This window comes from Mirounga angustirostris, unplaced genomic scaffold (genome assembly GCF_029215605.1).
Source record: "Mirounga angustirostris isolate CCGP_5_RB_7025 unplaced genomic scaffold, mMirAng1.0.hap1 SCAF_9, whole genome shotgun sequence".
NCBI lineage: Eukaryota > Metazoa > Chordata > Mammalia > Carnivora > Phocidae > Mirounga > Mirounga angustirostris.
In genome coordinates, this window is record NW_026991717.1 from 139,518,812 (window position 1) to 139,540,838 (window position 22,027).

Consider the following 22,027-nt stretch of genomic DNA (forward strand, 5'->3'; position numbering starts at 1 on the left):
TAAGCGCTCGAGCAGGTGAATCAGGTCCTTTTAAGGAATGAGGGGAAGAGGTATAAAAAAAGCACCATGAAAATTACAATAATGATGACACCTAAGGTCTCATGTAACCCTATTTCGTGGACCAGGTTTGCTGAGACTCATGACCATTAAACAGAGGTGCCAGGGCTCGAACCCGGGTCTGTTTCCTTCCTTCGAAGCTCATGTTTCCTCAAGGACACCACAATGCCTCCATGCCCACAGAGAAGTGATTTTAAAAATCTCACAGGTAAAATTAGAAAGTTATGAATTCATTTACTAGTTGGTAGAAAGGCCAGACTTCTTATCAAGGCAACTATTTCTGTGGATATAAAGTCACCACTCGGATGTAGTCCTCAAGGGGACATTCTGGGGAAATGGTAATAAGCAAGCACCTCTGCACTCAGCGTGAACACAGTCCATCCTGTGCTTCTACCGCACCCTGTCCTGGGCTAGTATAACGAACCTTCAGGGACAGGGGCCACACCCCTACCATTCCTTGGGGACTGCCAGTGCCTTGGGGGGAGCACTACATCTCAGGTGCTCAGGAAGTACTTGCTGAGTATTTCTTACTGGGACACTTGACCGAGTCTTATTTTTCTAACACAGTTCTTGGTAGTCATTTGGGATGAAGAAGACCTCAGAAGTTTCAATTCAGGGGCACCTGGGTGGCTCAGACGGTTAAGCGTCTGCCTTCGGCTCAGGTCATGATCTCAGGGTCCTGGAATCGAGTCCTGCATCGGGCCCCCTGCTCAGCGGGGAGTCTGCTTCTCCCTGTGCCTGCCACTCCCCCCCTGCTTATGCTCACTCTCTATTTCTCTCTCTGACAAATAAATAAAATCTGGAAAAAAAAAATTTCAATACAAGGATTTTCCGAATGCAATATTTCTGAAAGAACTGGATCGTGAGGGGACTGTGTGTGAGTCTTTTCTCTTCAAGGAAAAAGGCACGCCAAGAAAGAGAAAGACCCTAACCCAGCAAACTGACTGTCCTTGGAGAGAAACTACAATTCTGTCTCAAGCTGGGGATGGAAGCCTCAGCTGGTGAGCAAGACCAAGAAACCATATCCTGACGTTTCATAAAGGAAGGAAAACATTCCCCAGATCTTAAGACCATTTCAGATGTGTCTGACTTGGCTGTGGCCGCGAGGAGCTGCTGTCTCCATCTGCTTCTCTAGAAGGCAGCCGGGCACCCTCTCCTTACCCCATGTAGTCGAGGTCAGAGAAGATGAAAGTCTTGTTGATGTCAAAGCCGCAGGCAATGATGTCCTTGGCGTTCTCCACGGCATAGCCATAGGCCTGGTCCAGGGTCAGGTCTTTCCACAGGTACTTCTCGTCATCCGTCATCTGGATGACCAACGGCACGTTGAACACATCCTGCAGCCACCTAGGAGATGCATGGGAAGAAGGCTGCCGTCCCATCTCCTGTTCTGCATCCGAACACACGGTTCCTACTGAGAGTGTATGTCAAACCTTTCTTGTCTACGCAATCACACAGTCTTTTTTTTTTTTTTTTTTTTTTTTTTTTTTTTTTTTCGCAATCACACAGTCTTATGCTGTGGAGCTGCTATTTTGCAGGCTGGCGATCATTTTAGGGTACGTGTAAACGAAGGCTCCGGGAGGGACTGCTACGGTCACAGGGAGAGGGACAGGAGGAAACGGGCTGGCTGACTCCAAAGCCGGGCTCGCTCCATCACGCCACACTTTCTAATGTGACACCGGGAACAGAGCGAACAAGCCACAACGGCACCAGTCCCCGCATACGTTGTTTAACAAACACAAACGAGGACTGTCCTGTCATTCTGACATGGTTTATAAGCAACATTCCTGATTCGCTAATAAAAGGGAGAAAAGGCATACAATTCAATACTTACTTTGTGAAAATAAATGGGATGAGGTGACCTACATGCATTGCTTCGGAAGAGGGGCCCCTGCCCGTATACAGATAAAATGGCTTCTTATTTTCATAGGCATCAAGAATTTGGTTCATATCTCTAAAGGACAAAGGAAAAAAGGAAATGGTGTGATTTTCTGAGACAAACACTAAGGCACTACTGATCACTTGGAGAAGACAGAGAAAACACAACACAATGATTAGAGTTTGTTACCCTTGGTGCCCATATGAGAAAAATGACAGGAAACTTCTACTGATATGATTTCTCTCTCCCGTGATTGTTTTAAAAGTATAAGACACGCAGGTCTGGAATAAAAGAGGGATACGGCTGGGCAGCCAATGGAACCCCTTAGGGAACTTCAAATACCAATGTCCACACACCATCTGCTTTACACCTTTCCTGGGAACGACACCAAGCCAACACTACACAATCCTTGGTCAGAACCCCTAGCCCCGAGACTCTGGAGACCCAGACTGGGGAGACTGCAGGGTTCCACACAGTCCTGACTCAGGGAGGGGAGTGAGGAAGACCTCCTGGGAGTGTGGAGGGGAAGTCCCTAGCTGAAAATCTCATTTGGGCTTCCTCAGCCAGGCTGGGACCAAGTGTCTTCAGCTGGGAGTCATTCCGGACTCATCCGCCTTCCCCAAGGACTGGGGTCCACGGATGATGCACATGAAGGGTTCTCCTTCCTGGTCATATTACATCTACCTGGGTCCCACCTTCAGAGATTCTGATTCAGTGGGTCTGGGGTGATGTCTGGGAATCTGTATTTTTAAAAAGCTCCCTCAGGGATCGCAATGTTCACCAGGGTGTGAAACCACTACTCTAGGGTGTAAATGTTCTTTGTTTCTCCACAAAGTGTCCCAAAGTAAAAGAAGACCTTTCCCAGGGGTCTGGGTAGGAGACCCCACACGAGTATTCTAAAAAGTGACTCCTCCTCATACCCCAAACCAAGGGTTAACAGTGCTCCTCTCTGGGCTCATGGGATTATGGGAATTGTTTCTTTGTGTTGAGCTTTTTTTTTTTTTTTTTACCTCCAGGGACCAATCATACACTGCTTTTGAAATAAGGAAAGAAGAAAAAAACCTTAATTTTGGAAGAAAAAAGCCCTTCTTTGGTTCTCAAAATTAACCAAATCAAACTTTTACGGGTTTATAGGAAAGAAAAAAATGCAGCTGTCCCACAAGCTGTTCTTCAAGTCTCTGACAGCCCCACCATGCGTTGCCCTGGGGGCAAGGTGCTCTCAAGCAGTGCAGGGAATGGACTGAGGCTCGCTCTCTGAGCTCAGCTTTGTGAGGATGGTTTCCAGCAGGTGAGGGAGCCTACTCAAAGCCCATCTAATTCCCTACTTTACAGATGATAAAATTAGACAGATGGGCATTCTCAAATCTGAGAATGGCCAAAAGCTGCAAGTCCTATGACGCCCTAAGCCAAGAGCCTACAGGGTTACTATACTGAAGTAAATAAAGTAAGGCACACGGGCAACAAGAACTGCAAAGTGCTAAGATTAAAAAAAATTTTTTTTTAAAGATTTTATTTGAGACAGAGTGAGAGAGAAGGAGCAAGGGGAGGGGCAGAAGGAGAGGGGATAAGCAGACTCCCTGCTAAGCGGGGAGCCCGATGCGGGGCTGGATCCCAGGACCCTGAGATCATGACCTGAGCTGAAGGCAGATGCTTAACTGAGTCATCCAGGCGCCCCAAGATAAAAAGTTTTGATTTAAGATCAACAAAATTGGTAAACTTGAGCTAAAGTGACCAAGAGGGAAAAAAACAGTGAAGACTCTGCCAAAGTCAAGAATGAAAAAGGAACATTACTACGGATTTTACAGGAATAAAAAGGATTACAAAGGAATACTAAGAACAAGTGTATGCCCACGTATTAGATAACCTTGATGAAAAAGACCAATTTCTGGAGAGAAACAACTAGCAAACCGACTCCAAAAGAAAAAGAAAATCTGAATGGATCTATAACAAGCAAAGAAACTGAAGTAGTATTCAAAAAACGACCCACAAAGAAAAGCCTGGGACCAGATGGCTTCATGATGAATTCTATCAAATATTAGAAAACAATTAACAGGGGTGCCTGGGTGGCACAGTCGGTTAAGCATCTGACTTGATTTTGGCTCAGGTCACGATCTTGGGGTCCTGGGGTTGGGTCCCTTGTCAGGCTCAGCGGGGAATCTGCTTGTCCCTCTCCCTCTGCTCCTCCCCCCGGCTCGCGCTCTCTCCATCTCTAAATTTAATGGATAATCTTAAAAAAAAAATTTTTTTTTTTAACAATCCTTCACAAACCCTTCCAAAAAAATTGAAGAGGGAATATTGCAAACTCATTCCGAGGCCAGGATTATCCTGACACCCCAAGCAAAGACATCAACAGAAAACTATAGACCCTTATGAATACAGACACAAACATCCTCAGCAATTCACAGACCAAATCCAGCAACATATAAAAAGGATGATACACCATGACCAAGTGGGGTTTGTCCCAGGCTTGCAAAGTTGGTTCAACATACAAAAATGCATCAATGTGATATGCTGTATTAAATTAACAGAAGACAAAAACCACATGATTATCTTAACAGATGCAGAAAAAGATTTTGACAAAATCCAATACCTTTCATGATAAAAAATACTCAATGAACTAAGAAGAAAAGGAAACTTCCTAAGCATAATGAAGGGCATTTATGGAAAACCCATAGCTAATGGTGGAAGAGTGACTTTCCCCTAGATCAGGAATAAGACAAGGATGCCCACTCTTACCACTCCTATTCAACACTGTACTAGAAGTTCCAGCCAGAGCAATTAGGCAAGAAAAAAGAAATCCAAATTGTAAAGGAAGGAGTAAAATTATCTTCATTCTTAGGTGACATGATTCTACATATAGAAAATTCTATAGAATCCTCAAAAAAAGAAAAAAACCTACTAGGGCTAATAAATGAAGTAAAGCTGCAGGATATAGGATCAACAGACAAAAGTCAGTTGTACTTCTATAGAGTAGTGAGCTAATTGTGATTTATAAGAAATATATATTTGGTCTTTGTCACAGAGCTCCTAAAATTCATGGAATTTCCTAAGTGATAAGAGGCATGAATGTCACATTCATATAACAAAGCCCCTTTCAACCACACATGAGTTTATGTTAATAAGGTGACTTTTAGAAAGTCCCTAAGTAACCTAAGGATGGAGACTGGTTGCCAGGGGAACCAACCCTAATTAGAAGTTGGTACTTATCAGTCCCAATCCCCTCAAAAGGAGATTGAGCTTAATCACTAATGATCATTCCTATGTAATGAAGCCTCCATAAAACACCAAAAGGATGTGGTCTGGAGAGCTTCCGGTTGGTGAACATATAAAGAACGATTATAACTTAATAATGAAAAAACAAACAACTTAATTAAAAAGCAGGTAAAAGATCAGAATAGATATTCTCCACCAAAGAATATATAAAAATAGGCAGGAGGGCCCTGCCCTTGAGTGGCTCAGTCAGTTAAGTGTCTGACTCTTGGTTTCAGTTCAGCCCTGCATTGGGCTCCACACTCAGCAGGGAGTTTGCTTGAGATTCTCTTTCCCCCTTTCTCTTTCCCTCTGCCCCTCCACCTGTTTGCTCTCCCTCTCTCAAATAATAAATAAATCTTAAAAAAAAAAAAAATAGGCACAGGGTGCCTGGGTGGCCTAGTTGGCTGAGCGGCTGCCTTCGGCTCGGGTCGTGGTCCAGGGTCCTGGGATTGAGCCCCGTGTTGGGCTCCCTACTCAGTGGGGAGTCTGCTTCTCCTTCTCCCTGTTGCTCCCCTTGCTTGTGCTCTCTCTCGCGCTCACTCACTCTCCCTCTCAAATAAGTAAGTAAAGTCTTAAAAAAAAAATAAGGTGGGGGCGGCAGGTGGGAGGGAAAAGCATATATGAAAGTAGCCAATGAGCACATGAAAAGATGTTCAATGTCATGAGTCATTAGGGAAATATAAACACAATGAATAACCAAGTCATACCTACTAGAATGGCTATAAAAAACAAAGTAGGAAATAGTAAGTGTTGGTGAGGGTGTGACCTGGGACCCTTGTCTGTGCATTGTTGGTGGGGATGCAAAGTGACAGTCACCGTGGACAGCTGTTTGGCAGTTCCTCAGAAAATTCTAGAGCTACCTTACGATGCAGCAATTCTGTTCCCACCAAGAGAAATGAAAACACATGTCCACACAGAAACTTGTACACAAATGTTCAGAGTAGCATTACTGAGAACCAAAAAGTGAATAACCCAAATGCCCAGCAACTGGTGAATGGATAAACAAAAAGTGGGGCGCTATCTATTCAGTGGAACACTATTCAGGTATAAAAGGGAGGGTAGTACGAACACACGCCACCACATGGCGGAACCTTGAACACACGATGGTTGCCAGTGGTGGTGGTGCGTGGAGGGGGGTCTGGGGGAGTGACTGCTCATGGGGACAAGGGTTTCTTCCTGGCGTAGTGTGAATGTTCTGGAATTAGACAGTGGTGGTAATAGTTGCACAACCATATGAATATATTAAAGACCACTTTAAAAATGTGAATTGTATACTTTAAAAACGTGAATTAAATCTTAAGATAAAAAACTTTGACGATATTCTGTCCAGAAAGAGGGCTGAGCAGGGTCCGGAGTTTTCTGCATACGGAACTTGAAGTGTTCCGGCAGGCTGCCAAGTTCTGTCCCGTGTGTGCTCTCCTGTAACTGTACAGAGCAAGCAGGACAGAACAACCCTACCCTGGACCGTGTAATGGGCTAACCTGTGGGGCGGGTGAGGCAGGAACACTCTGGAACCTGCCCATTTTCTGATTATTATCTGCATGGAATTTACAGTTTAGGGTAGGGATAGTCTCTTCCAGGTACGCTCTGTTAGTTTCTCTTTTGATGATAGGATTTATGAGTGGGCCAGGACAATAGCAGGAACAGGGCACAGAACTTCAGGAAGCCACTGCTTATCGCGTGGGAAATGTTAAACTTGGACATATTCTTCTCTTTTGTCTTTATGACATTTTATGATTTATAGCACATAATCTGGCATGAATCTCATCTGCTGTGTATGTGACCTCCTCTTTATGAAGTGAACGGTTCATAAATGAATAAAGTAAAGGCCGCGGGTGAAGGGACAGGGCATGAACCCACAGCCAGTTATGGACAGAAGGTGGACACCAGTCTTCAGATGACTGGCTAGCACTGTCCCCCCAGGAGCAGGCAGCTTGAGGGAAGAGTGCCCTAATCATGTCTGGAATTCAAAGGAGAGGAGGGCAGGAAGCCTCTGACCTGTGTGAGAAGAAGATGCCTCTGCGCAGGAAGCGGTGTGGTTTCTGGCCCGTGGCTCTCTCTATCCGGTTTACCAGCTCCTTGTCGATTTTACTGCTTCCGAACCGAACTGGGAAAAAAAAAAATGTAACAAAGGAGATATGGCCACCTTAGGTGGTGTGAGGTTTGGCGATCGGATATTACTGAAGGGGAAAGACTAGTGTATTGTGTACAATCTTAATGAACCCAGACTCTTTAGGCCTTCTGCTCCCAGTCCCTTCTCTCAACCCAAAGTCATATTTCTTTCACAAGGACAGTTGAGATCACAACCAGCAAACAGGAAACTAATTACAGAATAAAACACTGTTTTGTCTGGGACTGGATTTTGATTGGAAACATCCAGAATTCAGTCTGGCTAGCAACTTTTCACACCTCCGCTCCCCTAGTTGCTTATTAAGGCATGATCTGTGGACAATGACACCGTAATTTTAATATTCTTTAATTGTTGCATTGAATTAACATGTCTTAAAACAAATTTTCCCTCATTGATGGTCTACACTTAAAATTATGGAAAATGGCTTTTGACTTTAATGAAAACATTTCAGCAATGCCTCTTCACTGGTGATTACCAGTGATCTCAGAGTAAGGATTCCCCGAGCAGGAAGCCCCACGAGGAGGGGCTTGCCAGTGGCCACCTGCCCCCTGTGAGGAGTCATCCTTCTTAAGGTCACTTCTAGCTTTTCAGCTCTACAATCACTATCACTGGAATCTCTTAGGTAATCCATTCCTGACTTTAACCATTAAGTGAGAGGTGATTTAAATGACTGCAAAGATGCCATTCTTTTTTTTTTTTTTTTTTTAAAGATTTTATTTATTTATTTGAGAGAGAGAGAATGAGAGAGAGCACATGAGAGGGGGGAGGGCCAGAGGGAGAAGCAGACTCCCTGCCGAGCAGGGAGCCCGATGCGGGACTCGATCCCAGGACTCCAGGATCATGACCTGAGCCGAAGGTAGTCGCTTAACCAACTGAGCCACCCAGGCGCCCAAAGATGCCATTCTAATAGACCTTTCCTCAAGTTCTGAATCGCTCAAAAAAAGGGAAAAAAGCTTCTACTAAGCTATCTACTATAGATCGTTATTTCAAAATAAGTTTTACATCGTATTCTAGTTAAAAAGAATCCTTTGGGAATGTATTGCATGACCAAAAGATTTTAGGATCTATTTTTTTTTTCTTGGCATTGAAGCTTGACTGGGTTTATAATTCAAAATAAAAACACACCAATGGGATCAACTCAAGGGAATCACTTGTATAAGTTGAGGCTTCTCCCAGGACATACCAATGAGCTTGTCATAGTCGATGCCCTTGGCACTGCTCGTCTGTACTGTCCACGGGTCCACAAAATCCTCCTCAGCTTCTGCAGCATCCAGGCCACTATTGCTCCCAAGTGCCGGGTTCCCTGGAGGGCAGTCAGCCTTGTAGTCCTCCCCCACGGCGGCTTTGTAGCTCATTTTCAATGATAACAACATCTTTACTGCAGAATCGATTTCATCCTGGACAAAGGAAATGAGGATGAAGGCTAAAAATACCACCATAGCTAACGTTTTGCTGAATGTGACTGCTGACACGTGGCAGGCACCGTGCTAAATGCCCTCACACCCGTTCCTTCCTTAGCCTCAAAACACCCCCTGGAGGCAGGCACCACTGTCACCGTGCCGTTCCAGCTGAAGACTCTGAGACACAGAGAGGCGAAGGAGCTTGCCCTTGGACACACAGCAAGTCGTGGGCCCGAATGTCTTTTATTTTCTTTTATTTGTCTTTTATTTATTATGCTGTTCTAGTCCTATGGATTACTACCACAAACACTATGGGACAAATGGACATGATACACACTGTTATTTATGACACAGTGAATATGCTGAAGATTTCTCAAACGCTACTGATGCTAGAGAACGTGTGACAAGCTCCCTGAACTGAGTATAAGGAATTCTATGTGGGACCTTGTTTTTACGTTCTACACAGTTGAGATGAGTATTTGTGGAAGCTTAAATAATGCCACTGAGGACAGTGACAGCAACTCTAGACATCAGGGAAGCAGATAAAGGCAAGGAAAAACACAGGCTTTCAAGTCCTGAATTAAGGAGGGATGCAGTGGGAAATAGTTGTATTACTGTACTTTGGAGTCTTATCAAGCTGTCCAAAGTGTTTGCATACTGAGTGTTTAAAAATAAGCATAAGGAAAACAAATGTAAAAATATATTCTTGGGTATTCTGGAAATCTGGTAAAGAGACCTCCTGCTCCAGAAGCCCACACGAGCCACCCTTGAAGGCTGGCCTCTGGAAGAGCAGGCCTCATTAGGCAGATTAGTCATGCTATGCCCCAAAGCTCTGCTCCTGTGACTGGCCTTGCTGGATCAGATCACAAACAAAGAATATACACAGGCCAATTTGCTTGCCAAAGGAAGTACAAACATTCCCATTTAGAGTATACCCATCATGTTCTATGAAGTGGGCTTCCTAAGTGGAGAGACACATCACCAACCTCCATTCGGAGGGAACTGCTGTGTCAGGTACGGGCCCTGAGCCACAGGGAACTGTCACCGTGGGGCAGCGCTCATGTGCATTAAAGATACCGATGGCTTCTGCAGACACAGATTTGTGTTTCACACTCTGAAACTACCTGGATTTTGTTATTACAATGAATTAGAATTGTGGGCTCAGTAACTCTGTGGATATACCTCCTATAAGAGAGAGGATATTTGCCCAGGTGGGATAGGTAAGTATGTTTTACTCATCTAATTTCTGCAGTGCCTAAGCTCAGTGCAACAAAATAAATGTTTAGCAAGCATGATTTGTTGAATTATCCATGGAAAGAATTACCCTGCTTTGAAGTACACTTTAGTCAATACCCTTTTATCACTGGCTATGTTGACATTTCATACTCTATCTGGTTTAACTCTGCTTGCAACTAGGAGGCTCTTTGAAAGTCAAACATTTAACCAGTGTCCCTGCTCGAGAACTGTGTGTAGTCTAGAATGCGATTTAAATGGACAGGCAAGCTTGCCTTGTCTATTTTCTTGTTCTCAATCTAACATGGACCAGAACACTGAAACAGGATTTAAAAGGTGACGTTCTCGGGGGAGGAAAAAACAAAAAAAGACTATGTACAACCTGATTTTATCTGAAGTTCCAACACAGGGAGAGCTATCTATGGTGGAGACCCAGGGTGGAGGGTAGAGGCAGTGACTGCAGGTGTCTGAGGATGGCTTCTGGGGGCTGCTATCTTGTTTCCCGATTTGGACACTGGTTACCCAGGTGTAGTCATTTTGTGAAAGTACAGTAAGCTGATTATGAGCTCCATATCTTTCTGAATAAATGGTGCACTTCAATTTAAAAAGTTTACCTTGGGTGCCCGTGTGGCTCAGTTGGTTAAGCATCTGCCTTCGGCTCAGGTCATGATCCCAGTGTCCTGGGATTGAGTCCTGCATCGGGCTCCCTGCTCAGCTGGGAGTCTGCCTCTCCTCCTACCCTTCCTCCCTGTCCATGATCTCCCTCTCTCTCAAATAAATAAAATCTTAAAAAAAAAAAAAAAAAAGTTTACATAAACTAAAAGGACAAGGAAAAAGACTTTGCTCTCTGTCTTAACCTCTGTGGTCCAGTGTCATTTCTTGAGTCCTGCCCAAACTGCTCATGCCCTTGGCCACGGTCTCTCCTCAGAGCCCCTAGATTCTGACCTATGCCCCCAGGAGACACCCTGCTTTTTAGTGAGCTGTTACTGAAAGCAGGGGGTCTTATTCCCTTAGTACATGGAGCAGAAAAGAACGTTGAGGACCATGGCCGAGACAGCTGGAGAAAGAGCCCACGGTGTCCTCACTGTATCGGTGTTCCCAGAGTGGCTTGAGTGTTTTGCATAAAGTGAATTTCTAAACTACCAGGTGCTTCTCTTATAACACATTCCAGGGTCAAATTTACTTCTGAATTTTCATCATTTAACTCTGACTTTATCATGCAACCTCTGATCTCTCTTGTTAAGAGTCAGCTGATTGCGGGCGCCTGGGTGGCTCAGTTGGTTAAGCGACTGCCTTCGGCTCAGGTCATGATCCTGGAGTCCCGGGATCGAGTCCCGCATCGGGCTCCCTGCTCGGCAGGGAGCCTGCTTCTCCCTCTGACCCTCCCCCCTCTCATGTGCTCTCTGTCTCTCTCATTCTCTCTGTCTCAAATAAATAAATAAAATCTTTAAAAAAAAAAAAAGAGTCAGCTGATTGCATAAATCAAAGAACACACCTGGAAGAGTAATTCTAAACTGTGTTAAGTACTGCTTGTTTACTAATGAACGGAACTGGAGATCACTAAGAATTGCTAACTAAAAACACTTATTAAATGTTATTCAAACTTAATGTTACATTGACACAGATACCACTGTCAAGTTTCCAAAAATGGGTTTAAAGAGCAAATGATTAACATCTGGGTCCTTTATTTACTTCAGATTTTTAAAAACAACTTAGTTTCATCCACTGAGTCCTATCTGGTGTGTAAACCTCTTCTTGTGATTAACCAACTCCTTTTTTGGGACATCACTTACTTTCAGTACTATTTTATGTGTAATGGCTTATTTGGGGTCCAAAGAGTCAAAGTAAACTGCCAGGATGGGTGGGAGATGGTTGATCTCCATCTGGGGAGGACCCAGGGGGGCTTCTGAAAAGGAAACAACGGGTTGGAAGTGATGGTGAAGAAAAAGCTGAGTGACCTAAGGGTGGAGGCACCGCAGAATGAAAGGCAGCGCTCATGTGCATTAAAGATACAGATGGCAAGGACTACACTTTTGAAACACCCTGCAGCAACAGCAGACAGACCTTTCAGAAAGGCACAACCCCATGAGGACAAAGGCAATGAAAAGAGGATGTCGGCAACAAGATTTCGGAAGCGGTAGAGTTGCTGGATGACTGGCTATGGACCGAGCACAACAAATGTGAGGATGTCGTGAAAACACTGGAATTAAGCTGCTGGGGAGTCCCAGGGCTGGGGCATCCGTGGAAGTGAGGGTGAACGTTGGCTATGAAACAGGAACTCAGGTATAAAGTCCGTTTAAAAAGCAGCTGCTTGGCTCTCCCCCCCACCCCCCTCCCCAGGCAAAGGTCCTGTGCCAGTGAGGTCAAGTTACAAGTGTCTAGACTGGGGGCGCTCTGCACGGTGGGGGCAAAGCACCAGGAGCACAGAAGGTCAGGGATAGCCACACAGCCCAGCTCCTCTGTCCCACAGAGAACATCAGGAAAATCATCATCAAGATCTCAGAGATAAAAGGATACTTACTGTACCTAGGAAACAAGAATGGGGTGCAATGAGGAAAGGAACATTCAGAAAGCAAATGAGCTCACAGAAGTTAAAAATGACAGGATAAATGAAAAACAACTAGAGGGTTAGGAATTGAGGAAGGGGAACCTGGCTGGCTCAGTTGGGAGGCCAATGAACTCTTGATCTCAGGGTTGTGAGCTCGAGCCCCATGTTGGGTGAAGAGCTTACTTAAAAAACAAACAAACAGGGCACCTGGGTGGCTCAGTTGGTTAAGCGACTGCCTTCGGCTCAGGTCATGATCCTGGAGTCCCGGGATCGAGTCCCGCATCGGGCTCCCTGCTCAGCAGGGAGTCTGCTTCTCCCTCTGACCCTCCTCCCTCTCATGCTCTCTGTCTCTCATTCTCTCTCTCTCAAATAAATAAATAAAATCTTTAAAAACAAACAAACAAACAAATAAACAAAGCAACATAAGAGGTTGAGGAAATACACCTGAAAGAACAACAAGAAGAAAACAAAATGGAAAGCACAAGTCAAAAAATAAAAGCAGAGGACCAGTTTCAGGGGGAAAAAAAATCCGTAAATAGAGAAAACAGGAGAGAAGAAATCAGAAACAAAAGAATTTCTCAGCATAAGGCTCATAAGTTTCTAGTTAGAAAGGATGTACTCATCCCCAGAAATTTCAGAATACTGGAACAAAGAGACCTTCCTGCAAATTTCCGGAGAAAAAACAAGGGACTGGCATCTGGCTTCTCCACAGCTACTCAGGCTTCTGAATTCCATGAGAAAATCACTTCTTGCTTATCAATCAAACACTACATAAAGGTACTTTCAGACATGCAAGATCCTCCAAATTACTTCTTTAGCACAAATTTTTTCAGAGACCATTAGAGGATTTGCTCTGTCAAGAGAGTAAACAAAGGAGGAGTGAGACACAGGATCGGGAAACAGAGACCCAACAGGGAGGTAAGGGAAGGGCCTAAGGTGGGCAGTGTGGATGGTGAGAGGCAGCAGTCTGTCTGAGCAGGTGGAGTGCTGGGAGAGACCTTATGGAGATGAGCTGCAGGCTGCCTGATGTGAGTGCCTCAGGAGGAGACTCACCGAACTGGAAGGGGCCTGGAGAGCTCCTACCATCAGTATACAAAAGCACGGAGCCGACAGGAATCAAGACAAATATCAACTCCAGGGCAGGAAAGGAAAAACACTCATACTCTACTCCATGGGTCAGTTGTCTGTAGCATTTATGCAGTCAGAAGAACGTCGATGCTGACACTGTGACATGCACGGGACACCAGATGGATGGGAAGTGTTGACAGAAGTGTTAACTCCTCATTTTCCACAGCTAAAGCCCCAAACTTGAGTATCAACAGGAGCAATATAAAAGTGTGATTCTGAGAGTGAATCAGCTGAAAGGACTGAAATGTTCATTTCTGGGAACAGGCAGGTGGATGACTGCTGGATTTCAGTGGCTTTTCTTTATTTTTTATTTTATTTTTTTCCCAGTGGCTTTTCTTTATACCACATGCATCAATAAAGGAGAAAACGAATTTAAAGTTATAGCCAAAATACTTCAGTTACTGAGGGAACAGTCTGTTCCGGGTAACATGACCCCAGGCTTGGCCCAGATGCACGTGTAGAGAACCCAACAAAATCACATACCTTTGATGCCTTCCCAGCTTTGAGGGACCGCACAAGCTCCCCCTGAGCAGCTATGCTGTTGAACAGTTCCAGCGGGGAGGCACACCCCTGCTCACCGTTGGGCATGTCTGCCATCTCTGGGACCTAGGTTTACAGCTGGCTAGGAGGTTGGAAGATTTGCTCCGTGGTCCAGACAAAACTGTGGGGGAGAAGGGGATGGGGAAGGAGGGAGAGACTGATTAACGAGCCACTGTAGCTGTTTTACCTTTCCTGCTCTACCTAGTCCTCGTCTTTCCAAAAAGGTTGGAGAGGTGTTATAATAAAGGGCATGGATAAAATAACATTAGTAAAAGTATAAGCAGAAATTTCGGGCCATGAAAAAGGAGAAAAGTGGATGAACAGATGCCCGCGATGAGGACTGAAGGAACTGCTAGGACTCACCACTGGCAGGACTCCTCCAACTGAGACCAAGTGTGCCTCACCTAGCACCCAGCACCCAGGAAGGACTTGTGTCTGTGCACAGAGTAAGTACCAGAGTGCTTTAACAAACCTAAGTTCACCAGAACTAAAAACACTCAGCAAACTGCAATTTATTCTTTATCTTAATTGTACTGGGGATGAGTCCCGCGCCCTTGCAGCCATAGCCAACAGGTCACTGAGCAAATGGCTTCCTCTGCTGGCCAGCTGCTCTGTTCTCAGGTTAAGCAAGGCCTGGGGTCAAGGACAAGATCATATCTAGGATGAGGGTAGGGCCTTATCTGTTCTGGGATCCAAATGAGGAAAAGAAGGATACATGGCCTGTCCATTCTACACGCTGTCCTACTTCACTGCTGCCCTTTGAAAAAGGTGTACCTGCACCTTTTATTAGTCGTTACTTTTAACCTTGAAAAAGGTGGGACACAGGGCAGGCCACCTGATGCTGCCTGGTGCAGAGACTGAGCACACTCAGTTCCCTCTTGGGTCAGTCACTTCCCTTTTTTGAGTGTCAGCTTCCTCATCTAGAAAGTGGTACAATCAGGAATCTCTTCAGCTACCTCAAGGGCTGCTATGAGAAGAAATGAGGAAAAACTAAAAGGCAGCATTCTGTAAACTGTAAAGCAAGATACAAATCCATTATGAGTATTATTTGTTAGGGTTCCAGGGCTTGGCCGAACCCCAGCTCTGTTTACAACTTGCCACTCGGCCCTGAACAAGAGGACAATGACAATGGGCTGGGCCAGGGCAGCCAACCCCCAGCACCTCCACACCTGCTATTTTTCTGAACACCTTATACACATCCATTCACTGAAGTCTCACAGCAATCCTGTGAGATCTGTTGTCTCCATTTCATAGATGAGCAAACTGAGGCACAGAGAGGTTACAGAACTTCCCCGAGATAACACAAGTGGAAGGGGTGGGATATAAACTTAGGCAGCTACAGCTCACACTCTCGAATACTGTCCTACACGTTACTTAACTGTGAGGAGTCTCAGCCTCTCAACTATAATGTAGGGCCGACGGTAACACTACCTGCAGGATTGCTGTGTGGATGGAGCATGATGGTTCAGGTAAATAACCAGCCCAGCACAGCACTGGCCCCACCAGGAGAGGTTCAATATGTGACTATTATGTCTTTAATTATTTAAATTTTTTCTGTTAACTTTATGAACCAAAACCCCAAACCTGAGGGGTAATTTGTTTGTTTTTTTTTTTAAGTTAAACACTAGCCCTAACATGGGGCTCAAACTTAGCACTCTGAGATCAAGAGTCACATGTTCCACCAAGTGAGCTACCCAGGTGCTCCTGGGGTACTTTATTTTTATTATTTTGTTAAATGTTTAAGAAGGATATAAATTTTAAGTAGGCTTATCTTTATATAAATCAATGAGAGCATAATACTGAAACCAGGATGAGACAGTAACCAGTTTCTTTTCCCTCCTGGCTGAGAATCACCTCAATTCCCAGAAAAGGGAAGTTGGGTGAAATAACTGCTTCAGATAACAAAGCTCACAGTTTAGGAAGGCCTGCAAGAAGGAATGCGGAAGAACCTCTGACTAGCACTGGAGAGGAGAAACAAACACTCAGGCCCGCATCAAATTACAATCAAAGGATGAAAATTACTTCTAGCCACAAATGATCAAACATCAGGTCCAGCTCCTTTACACACGATCCCAAATTTGTCCAACCTTCAAAGTTGGATGGCTTGATGTATGCTCTGCATTAGCAGATGAGAGGTGATGGCTCAGGGAAGTCAGAACTGCCCTGAAGTCCCACCGCCAGAGGAGCTAAGCCAGGATCCGACCCCAAAGTCCTCCGAAACCCTGTGTTCCCTCAGCATTCCAGCTGCTCCCCCTGCCCGGAATGATACTCTCTCCGCTAACACTGCAGGTTATTTTACTAATTCAGACCTCAGCTCTTCTCTGCAGCCTTTCCTGGTTCCTGTCCCTCTGCGGCCAAGCTGATGGCTGGGTCGTTGGTGGTCCCCGGGTATTCTGTTAGTAACTTGATGACAGCACTCATGTGGCATTTAGTTATTCATGTCTTCTCCACCAGACAATAAAAGCAAACACTGGGTTTTACTCTTTTATGTGCCTCTAATGCCTGGTACACAGCAGTTTATCAACATTTACTGAATTAATCAATCTCATAAGTCACCCAGTTCAGGGTGCCTGGGTGGCTCAGTCGTTAAACGTCTGCCTTCGGCTCAGGTCATGATCCCAGGGTCCTGGGATGGAGTCCCACATCGGGCTCCCTGCTCTGCGGGAAGCCTGCTTCTCCCTCTCCCACTCCCCCTGCTTGTGTTCCTGCTCTTGCTATGTCTCTGTCCAAAAAAATAAATAAAATCTTAAAAAAAAAAAAAAAAATCACCCAGTTCAATATTCCCCCTAAAGTTTATATCCTCTCATGTTATCTTTGCAAGTGCTTATTCCAGTTTAAGGTAGTTTAAGGTAGAAGCCACATGGTGCCTTCTCCAGGTCTCACACCCCAAGTCTAGTTTTTTAACCCACTGCTAACATCTGCCTACCGTCTTGGTCGCTCTCTTTGGAATTCTCTTTTATTTATCCCTGTCCTTCCAAAAGTGTAGTATCTGGCATACAAGGCAATGGGTGACAGCAGTAAGGTTTTGAAGTCTGCGAGTAGAACCAAAAGCATTAGCCTTAAAAATTCCTAAAGAAAGGACCAGGTAGAATAACTGGGTATGCCCTGGACAGATAATCTCCCCCTGCAATGGAGCCGGTAACTGTAGAGGATCAGCTAGACGAATGGGGCCTGTACCTAGGGTCCATGTTGTAGGGAAAAATATGTTTTCCCAAAGCAGAATTCCGTTTGAAAGCACACGGGAGCTAAATCTGATGAGGGAACAGCAGGTAAGGTCTCCTCACTCTCATGATCATGAGGCAAACACTGCATGGGAACCACCCACATGATAAATTTTGTGTGCATGTGTGTATGTGTATGTGATGCAACCTCTTGAAAGACAAGAAAACAGGGGCGCCTGGGTGGCTCAGATGGTTAAGCATCTGCCTTCGGCTCGGGTCATGATCTCAGTGTCCTGGGATCAAGCCCTGCGTCGGCCTCCCTGCTCAGGGGGAGCCTGCTTCTCCCCCTCCCCTTCCCCCTGCTTCTGTTCCCTCTCTTGCTGTGTCTGTCAAATAAATAAATAAAATCTTAAAAAAAACCAAACAAACAGGAAAACATAACAGAATCTCTTAGTTCACACGCCCATCCATTTACCCCCGTTTCGTGTGTCTCCTCTCCTTTTTCCTCGCGTCTAGTCGACATGCTCCTTTATTTTTTTGTTAACTTTTATAATGAAATTTAACTTCAGAAGTTTTTAACCCAGAGTTCAGCATGTCTGAAATGACATCAACAGTTTGCATACACACTGGTATGTGCACGGTTCTAAGCAGAGTATCCAGGTTACTTTTCCAAAGGGGTCCGAGGTGCAAAAACTCTATGAACGACTGTCTTAGTGTTTACCGCATAAAGGGCAAATAGAGCTTTGAATCTTTGTTAGGAGAGCTGTTTTATCTACTTAACAAATAGTAAAATCTAAAACAAAGAAACAAAGCTGTAATCTATGGAGTTAACTCATCTCCTCTGAAAAAAGTACTGGGAGTTAGAGCAAAACTTCATAATCCATGGCAGATCCTAATGCACCTTTAAAGAGAAAGCTAAAAGGCTCTTAAAAATTACTTCTCAATTCCTCTTTTTAAAGATCTTTAATCTTGTGCTCATTTTGAAAGGTTTCATTGTTCTGGAAGAGCATAACAGGCACTTGAAGAAACTGGGTGGTTTCGGAATGGGGAAGAGAAAGAATTATAGAACCATTTAACAGAACACGACAATGACTTGGGCCATCCTGAAATCATCTCACAGATCAGAATACACTGGTCTACAATTTGGGGAAAGGGGGCATAAACAGCCAATTCTAGAGCAGCCGGAAAGAGCATTGTTTCTGGATGCCTGGAGTACCACCAGGAGGTGGGATACCGTCTTTCACGTCCAGGCCCCACAGCATGTGTGACAATGTCTTTGGATGGTCAAGTCCCCAGAAGACAAGAAAACGACCTCTGTGGAGCAAGGAGTCCTTTAACACTTCAAACCTTGGGACAGGTTACGTCCACCTTTTCTTTGTTAAACACTGAAAAGAAAGGTTGTTTTTCCCTTCAAATGATAAAACCCATGTTATCTTAAAAGGCGAAGACACGAACTTCTATGAAGCCAGGCCTAAGATACTCTTGTGTATGACAATGAGAAAGCTAACACGTTAGGATGTTGAGTATATAAGGAGGCCTCATCAGTGAAAACCGTGCGTGAGAGCCAACTCGAAGGTGCTGCAAGATGAGCTGTAGGGCCAAAGAGGCAACTGCTCACCGAGTATCTCCATTCCCTTTGGAAGCTGTGAATCACCTGAGCTTCGGGTCAACGGGATGAAACACAATGCACAACAGCCTGATTCTAAGAGACACAACCCCTTGCCCCCCAAACCAAGGTTTTCAGTGCTTTGCTAAAAGGCTGGTAAAAATTCCAACGAGATCTAAGCCTCGTGAAGATGGTAATACATACCCAGGATGTGGGAGGCACTGCAGACGTGGCCACTGGTCACGCTGGGCAGCTGAGTGGCTGAGACTGCCCCGAGCAGCCAGAGGTCTTCTTTTATAGTCTTCCCCTGTTTCTTTCAGTTTCTTTTTTAGAAAAAGGTCTTCTCTCCTTTTTCCTGTTTACCCTACTCTTCAGCTATTTGCACGTAGGGATTTTTTATAAATTACTTAGTTTCTCAGAAACACTTGGGATTCTTGACCAACCTCCTTGGTGAGGCTGTCCAATCAGGGGTGGGCTGGGTGGGGGTGTGGGGGGGACGGGTGGAGACCGAGCCATTAGCCGGTCGTTGCATCAGCCGCCCCATACTCCAGATTGGCCTCCATGTAACCTCTCCACCCTCTTCCCGTCCCCCACCCTCTGCATTAGTGTGAGTAACTGTTTATGTGTAGTCGTGGGAAGGCGGAAAGGCGGCTGTGAACTCCCCGCAGCTGCTCACCGAGGCAGCGCAATGCAGTGGAAAGAGCAGGAGCTCTGGGGTCGGACGGACCTAGCTTTCAATCCCAGCTTGGGCGCTTTCTCGTGTCAAGACCTTGGGCAAGTGCCATCACCTCTCTGCCTCATCCTCAGGTTCCTCATCTGCGAAATGGGCATAAAGAAGCCTCCTGACTTTACCGCGGAGGGAACTGAGTGCGATACTATAGGCAAAGCCCCCAGCACGTGGCACACACTCGTTCAAAGTGGGGGCCTCTCGCCTTGGGGGAGGGGAAGGAGGAGGGGACGAGGAAGGGTCGGTGCCGGCGGGAGTGGGCGACAGACGGGGACGCGGGCGCTCGGAGGAGGGGGGCGAGGGGCGCCGTGACAGCCTCCACGCCCCTCGTGGTGCCAGAACCCGGCGGGCAGCGAGCCGGGCTCTGAGGAGGATACTCCGGGCCCTCGCCTGGAGGCGGCGGCGGAAGAGCCAGGTCGTCCGGCGCCGCCCCGGCCTCCCGCCCTCCCTCATCCCCCCACTTACCGGCCCAGCCGGGCCCTTCCGCGCCGCCGGCTCAGCTACGGGCGGCCTCCTGGACGTCCGTGGAAACTCCCTCCGGCCGGAACAACTTCCGGCCCGGCTACCCCATCATTGGCTGTTCGCGTGGGGGCGGGCCGGAGGCCGCGGATGATTGGTTGGAGGCCCCGGAACCAGCGGAACGCACCCGGGGTGCGGGGTGCGGACCGGACGGCCTCCGGCAGGACGGAGCGCTTCCGGTGCGTGTGGTGAGCGGCGGGCCCGTGGGCGGGAGGGGGCTGAGACCGGGCGGCGGCGGCGGCGGCGGGGCGGCCCGAGCGCTCGGCGCCCGTCAGCGCGGGCCCTTCACCGTCCTTCGCCCGTCCTTCATCGCTGCTGCCTTCCGGACGCGCCGAGCTCTGGGCCCGCCCTACCTGCCGCTCTTGACAGCTCGGCCAACTTCTCTTCATCCTTCAAAACCCATCCCTGGTCGCCTCTTCTTGGTTGCCTTCCTCAGTCTGCGGTCTCCGGCGCAGGGTCCGTGTTTTGCGTTTAATCTCTGTACACACCAGACCCAACACGAGGCTTGGCACGGAGTAGGTAATCAGGCCGTGTTTGCTGAAGGAGAATATTCCGTTTCTTTTACTTTCCGGGTGCCCCCCCCCCCCCGGCCCAGGCTGCGTTTCACACGTATTTCTAGACGCTGGGGCTCAAACAGTGAACGAAACACGGCAAGTCCCGTCGTCGTGGCGCTGGCTGCTGGTGACTCGCCGCGCCGCTCCCCCGTTCCGCGCTCGTGTCTGCGGCGCCCTTACCTCCTCCTCTTGGTTGGGTCCCCGCCCCCACCATGAGGACTTTCCCTTCCCCCCCATTTGCTTTAGAAACATGAAAGGCAGCAAACACTTTCCCCCTGCAGTTTCCGTTGTTCCCGGGTGCTCCCGCTCTCTCCGTCTTTTGCCCGTTTTCCTCGAGTCACCCTTGCCGCCGCCTCTCTGGCCCCTTTTGATCGGTTTTGTCGGCTTCCTCCTCCAGGGCCTCTCACCCCCTCTGCTCCCTCCCCTCCTCCCCAGCGGTGCCCGCAGGTCCCTGTGAAACTGCAGCCAAGCTGACTGCCACCTCTCCTCGCCTCTGCTTTACTTTTCTCCGTGGGACGTCTTACTCCCTGACGCCCTGTGTTTCACTCGACTGTGGTCTGTCCCTCCCAGCGCATGTGAGCGTGGTGAACGCAGGCCATCGCTGACCGTGGGGCTTGCTGCGGTGTTCCTGGCGCCTGCTGTGGGGCGTGGTGAGTAGCCCATCAGTGCTGAATAATAATAATTTATCTTATTTACTTATTTGAGAGAGAGAGAGGGAGGGAGAGGATCTCAAGCAGACTCCGCGCTGAACGCGGAGCCTGACGCAGGGCTCGATTTCACAGCCCTGAGGTCAGGACCCGAGCCGAAATCAAGTCAGACGCTTAACTGACTGAGCCACCGAGGCACCCCACCGTAGACCTCTTTTTAAATTCTGGCCATTGGCCTCTCTTTTGAGTCAAGTGCTGCAGACAACTAGGTGGGTGGGGATCCATCTTAATGGCTGAGCACGAACAGGCACCCTGGTGGGGGGAACCTGGTGGGTTCCCCGTGACAGGAAGGAATGGCATGCTGTGGGGTGTGGTGCTGTGTACGGGAGTTGAGACAGGTGAGATGTCTGAGCAGGACCAGGCTAAGTATTTAGAGAACAGAAATGCCACACTGTTGGGCGCCTGGGTGGCTCAGATGGTTAAGCGTCTGCCTTCGGCTCAGGTCATGATCTCAGGGTCCTGGGATCGAGCCCCGCATCGGGCTCCCTGCTCCTTGGGAGCCTGCTTCTCCCTCTGCCTCTCTCTCTGTCTCTCATGAATAAATAAATAAAATCTTTAAAAAAAAAAAAAAAAGAAATGCCACACTGT

At 46.9% G+C, this 22,027-nt stretch overlaps 2 protein-coding genes across 17 annotated transcripts in view; one reads left to right on the forward strand and one right to left on the reverse strand.

Annotated features, from left to right (window-relative positions):
- WARS1 (tryptophanyl-tRNA synthetase 1) overlaps positions 1-20,263 on the reverse strand; it is a 31,657-nt gene extending 11,394 nt beyond the window's left edge. The window contains exons 1-7 of one of the 3 annotated variants that reach the window (XM_054513879.2): positions 20,125-20,177; positions 19,137-19,307; positions 14,109-14,286; positions 8,500-8,713; positions 7,184-7,292; positions 1,889-2,008; positions 1,219-1,401 (exon numbers count right to left, since the gene is read on the reverse strand). In XM_054513879.2, coding sequence (XP_054369854.1) covers positions 1,219-1,401; positions 1,889-2,008; positions 7,184-7,292; positions 8,500-8,713; positions 14,109-14,222 — 740 coding nt within the window. In that variant the 5' untranslated portion in view covers positions 14,223-14,286; positions 19,137-19,307; positions 20,125-20,177. Of the gene's footprint in view, positions 1-1,218; positions 1,402-1,888; positions 2,009-7,183; positions 7,293-8,499; positions 8,714-14,108; positions 14,287-19,136; positions 19,409-20,124 lie in introns of those variants that run through there. The other 2 variants (XR_010405324.1, XM_045901523.3) reach the window with 2 other exon arrangements.
- Positions 20,222-22,027, forward strand: part of WDR25 (WD repeat domain 25) — a 139,555-nt gene continuing 137,749 nt past the window's right edge. Inside the window, exons 1-2 of one of the 14 annotated variants that reach the window (XM_064571578.1) lie at positions 20,222-20,357; positions 21,168-21,382. Coding sequence is in view for 1 of the 14 variants with exons in the window: in XM_045901519.3 (XP_045757475.3) it covers positions 20,269-20,357; positions 21,303-21,382 (169 nt within the window). In the remaining 13 variants the exon portion in view is untranslated. The other 13 variants (XM_064571575.1, XM_054513877.2, XM_045901519.3 and 10 more) reach the window with 13 other exon arrangements.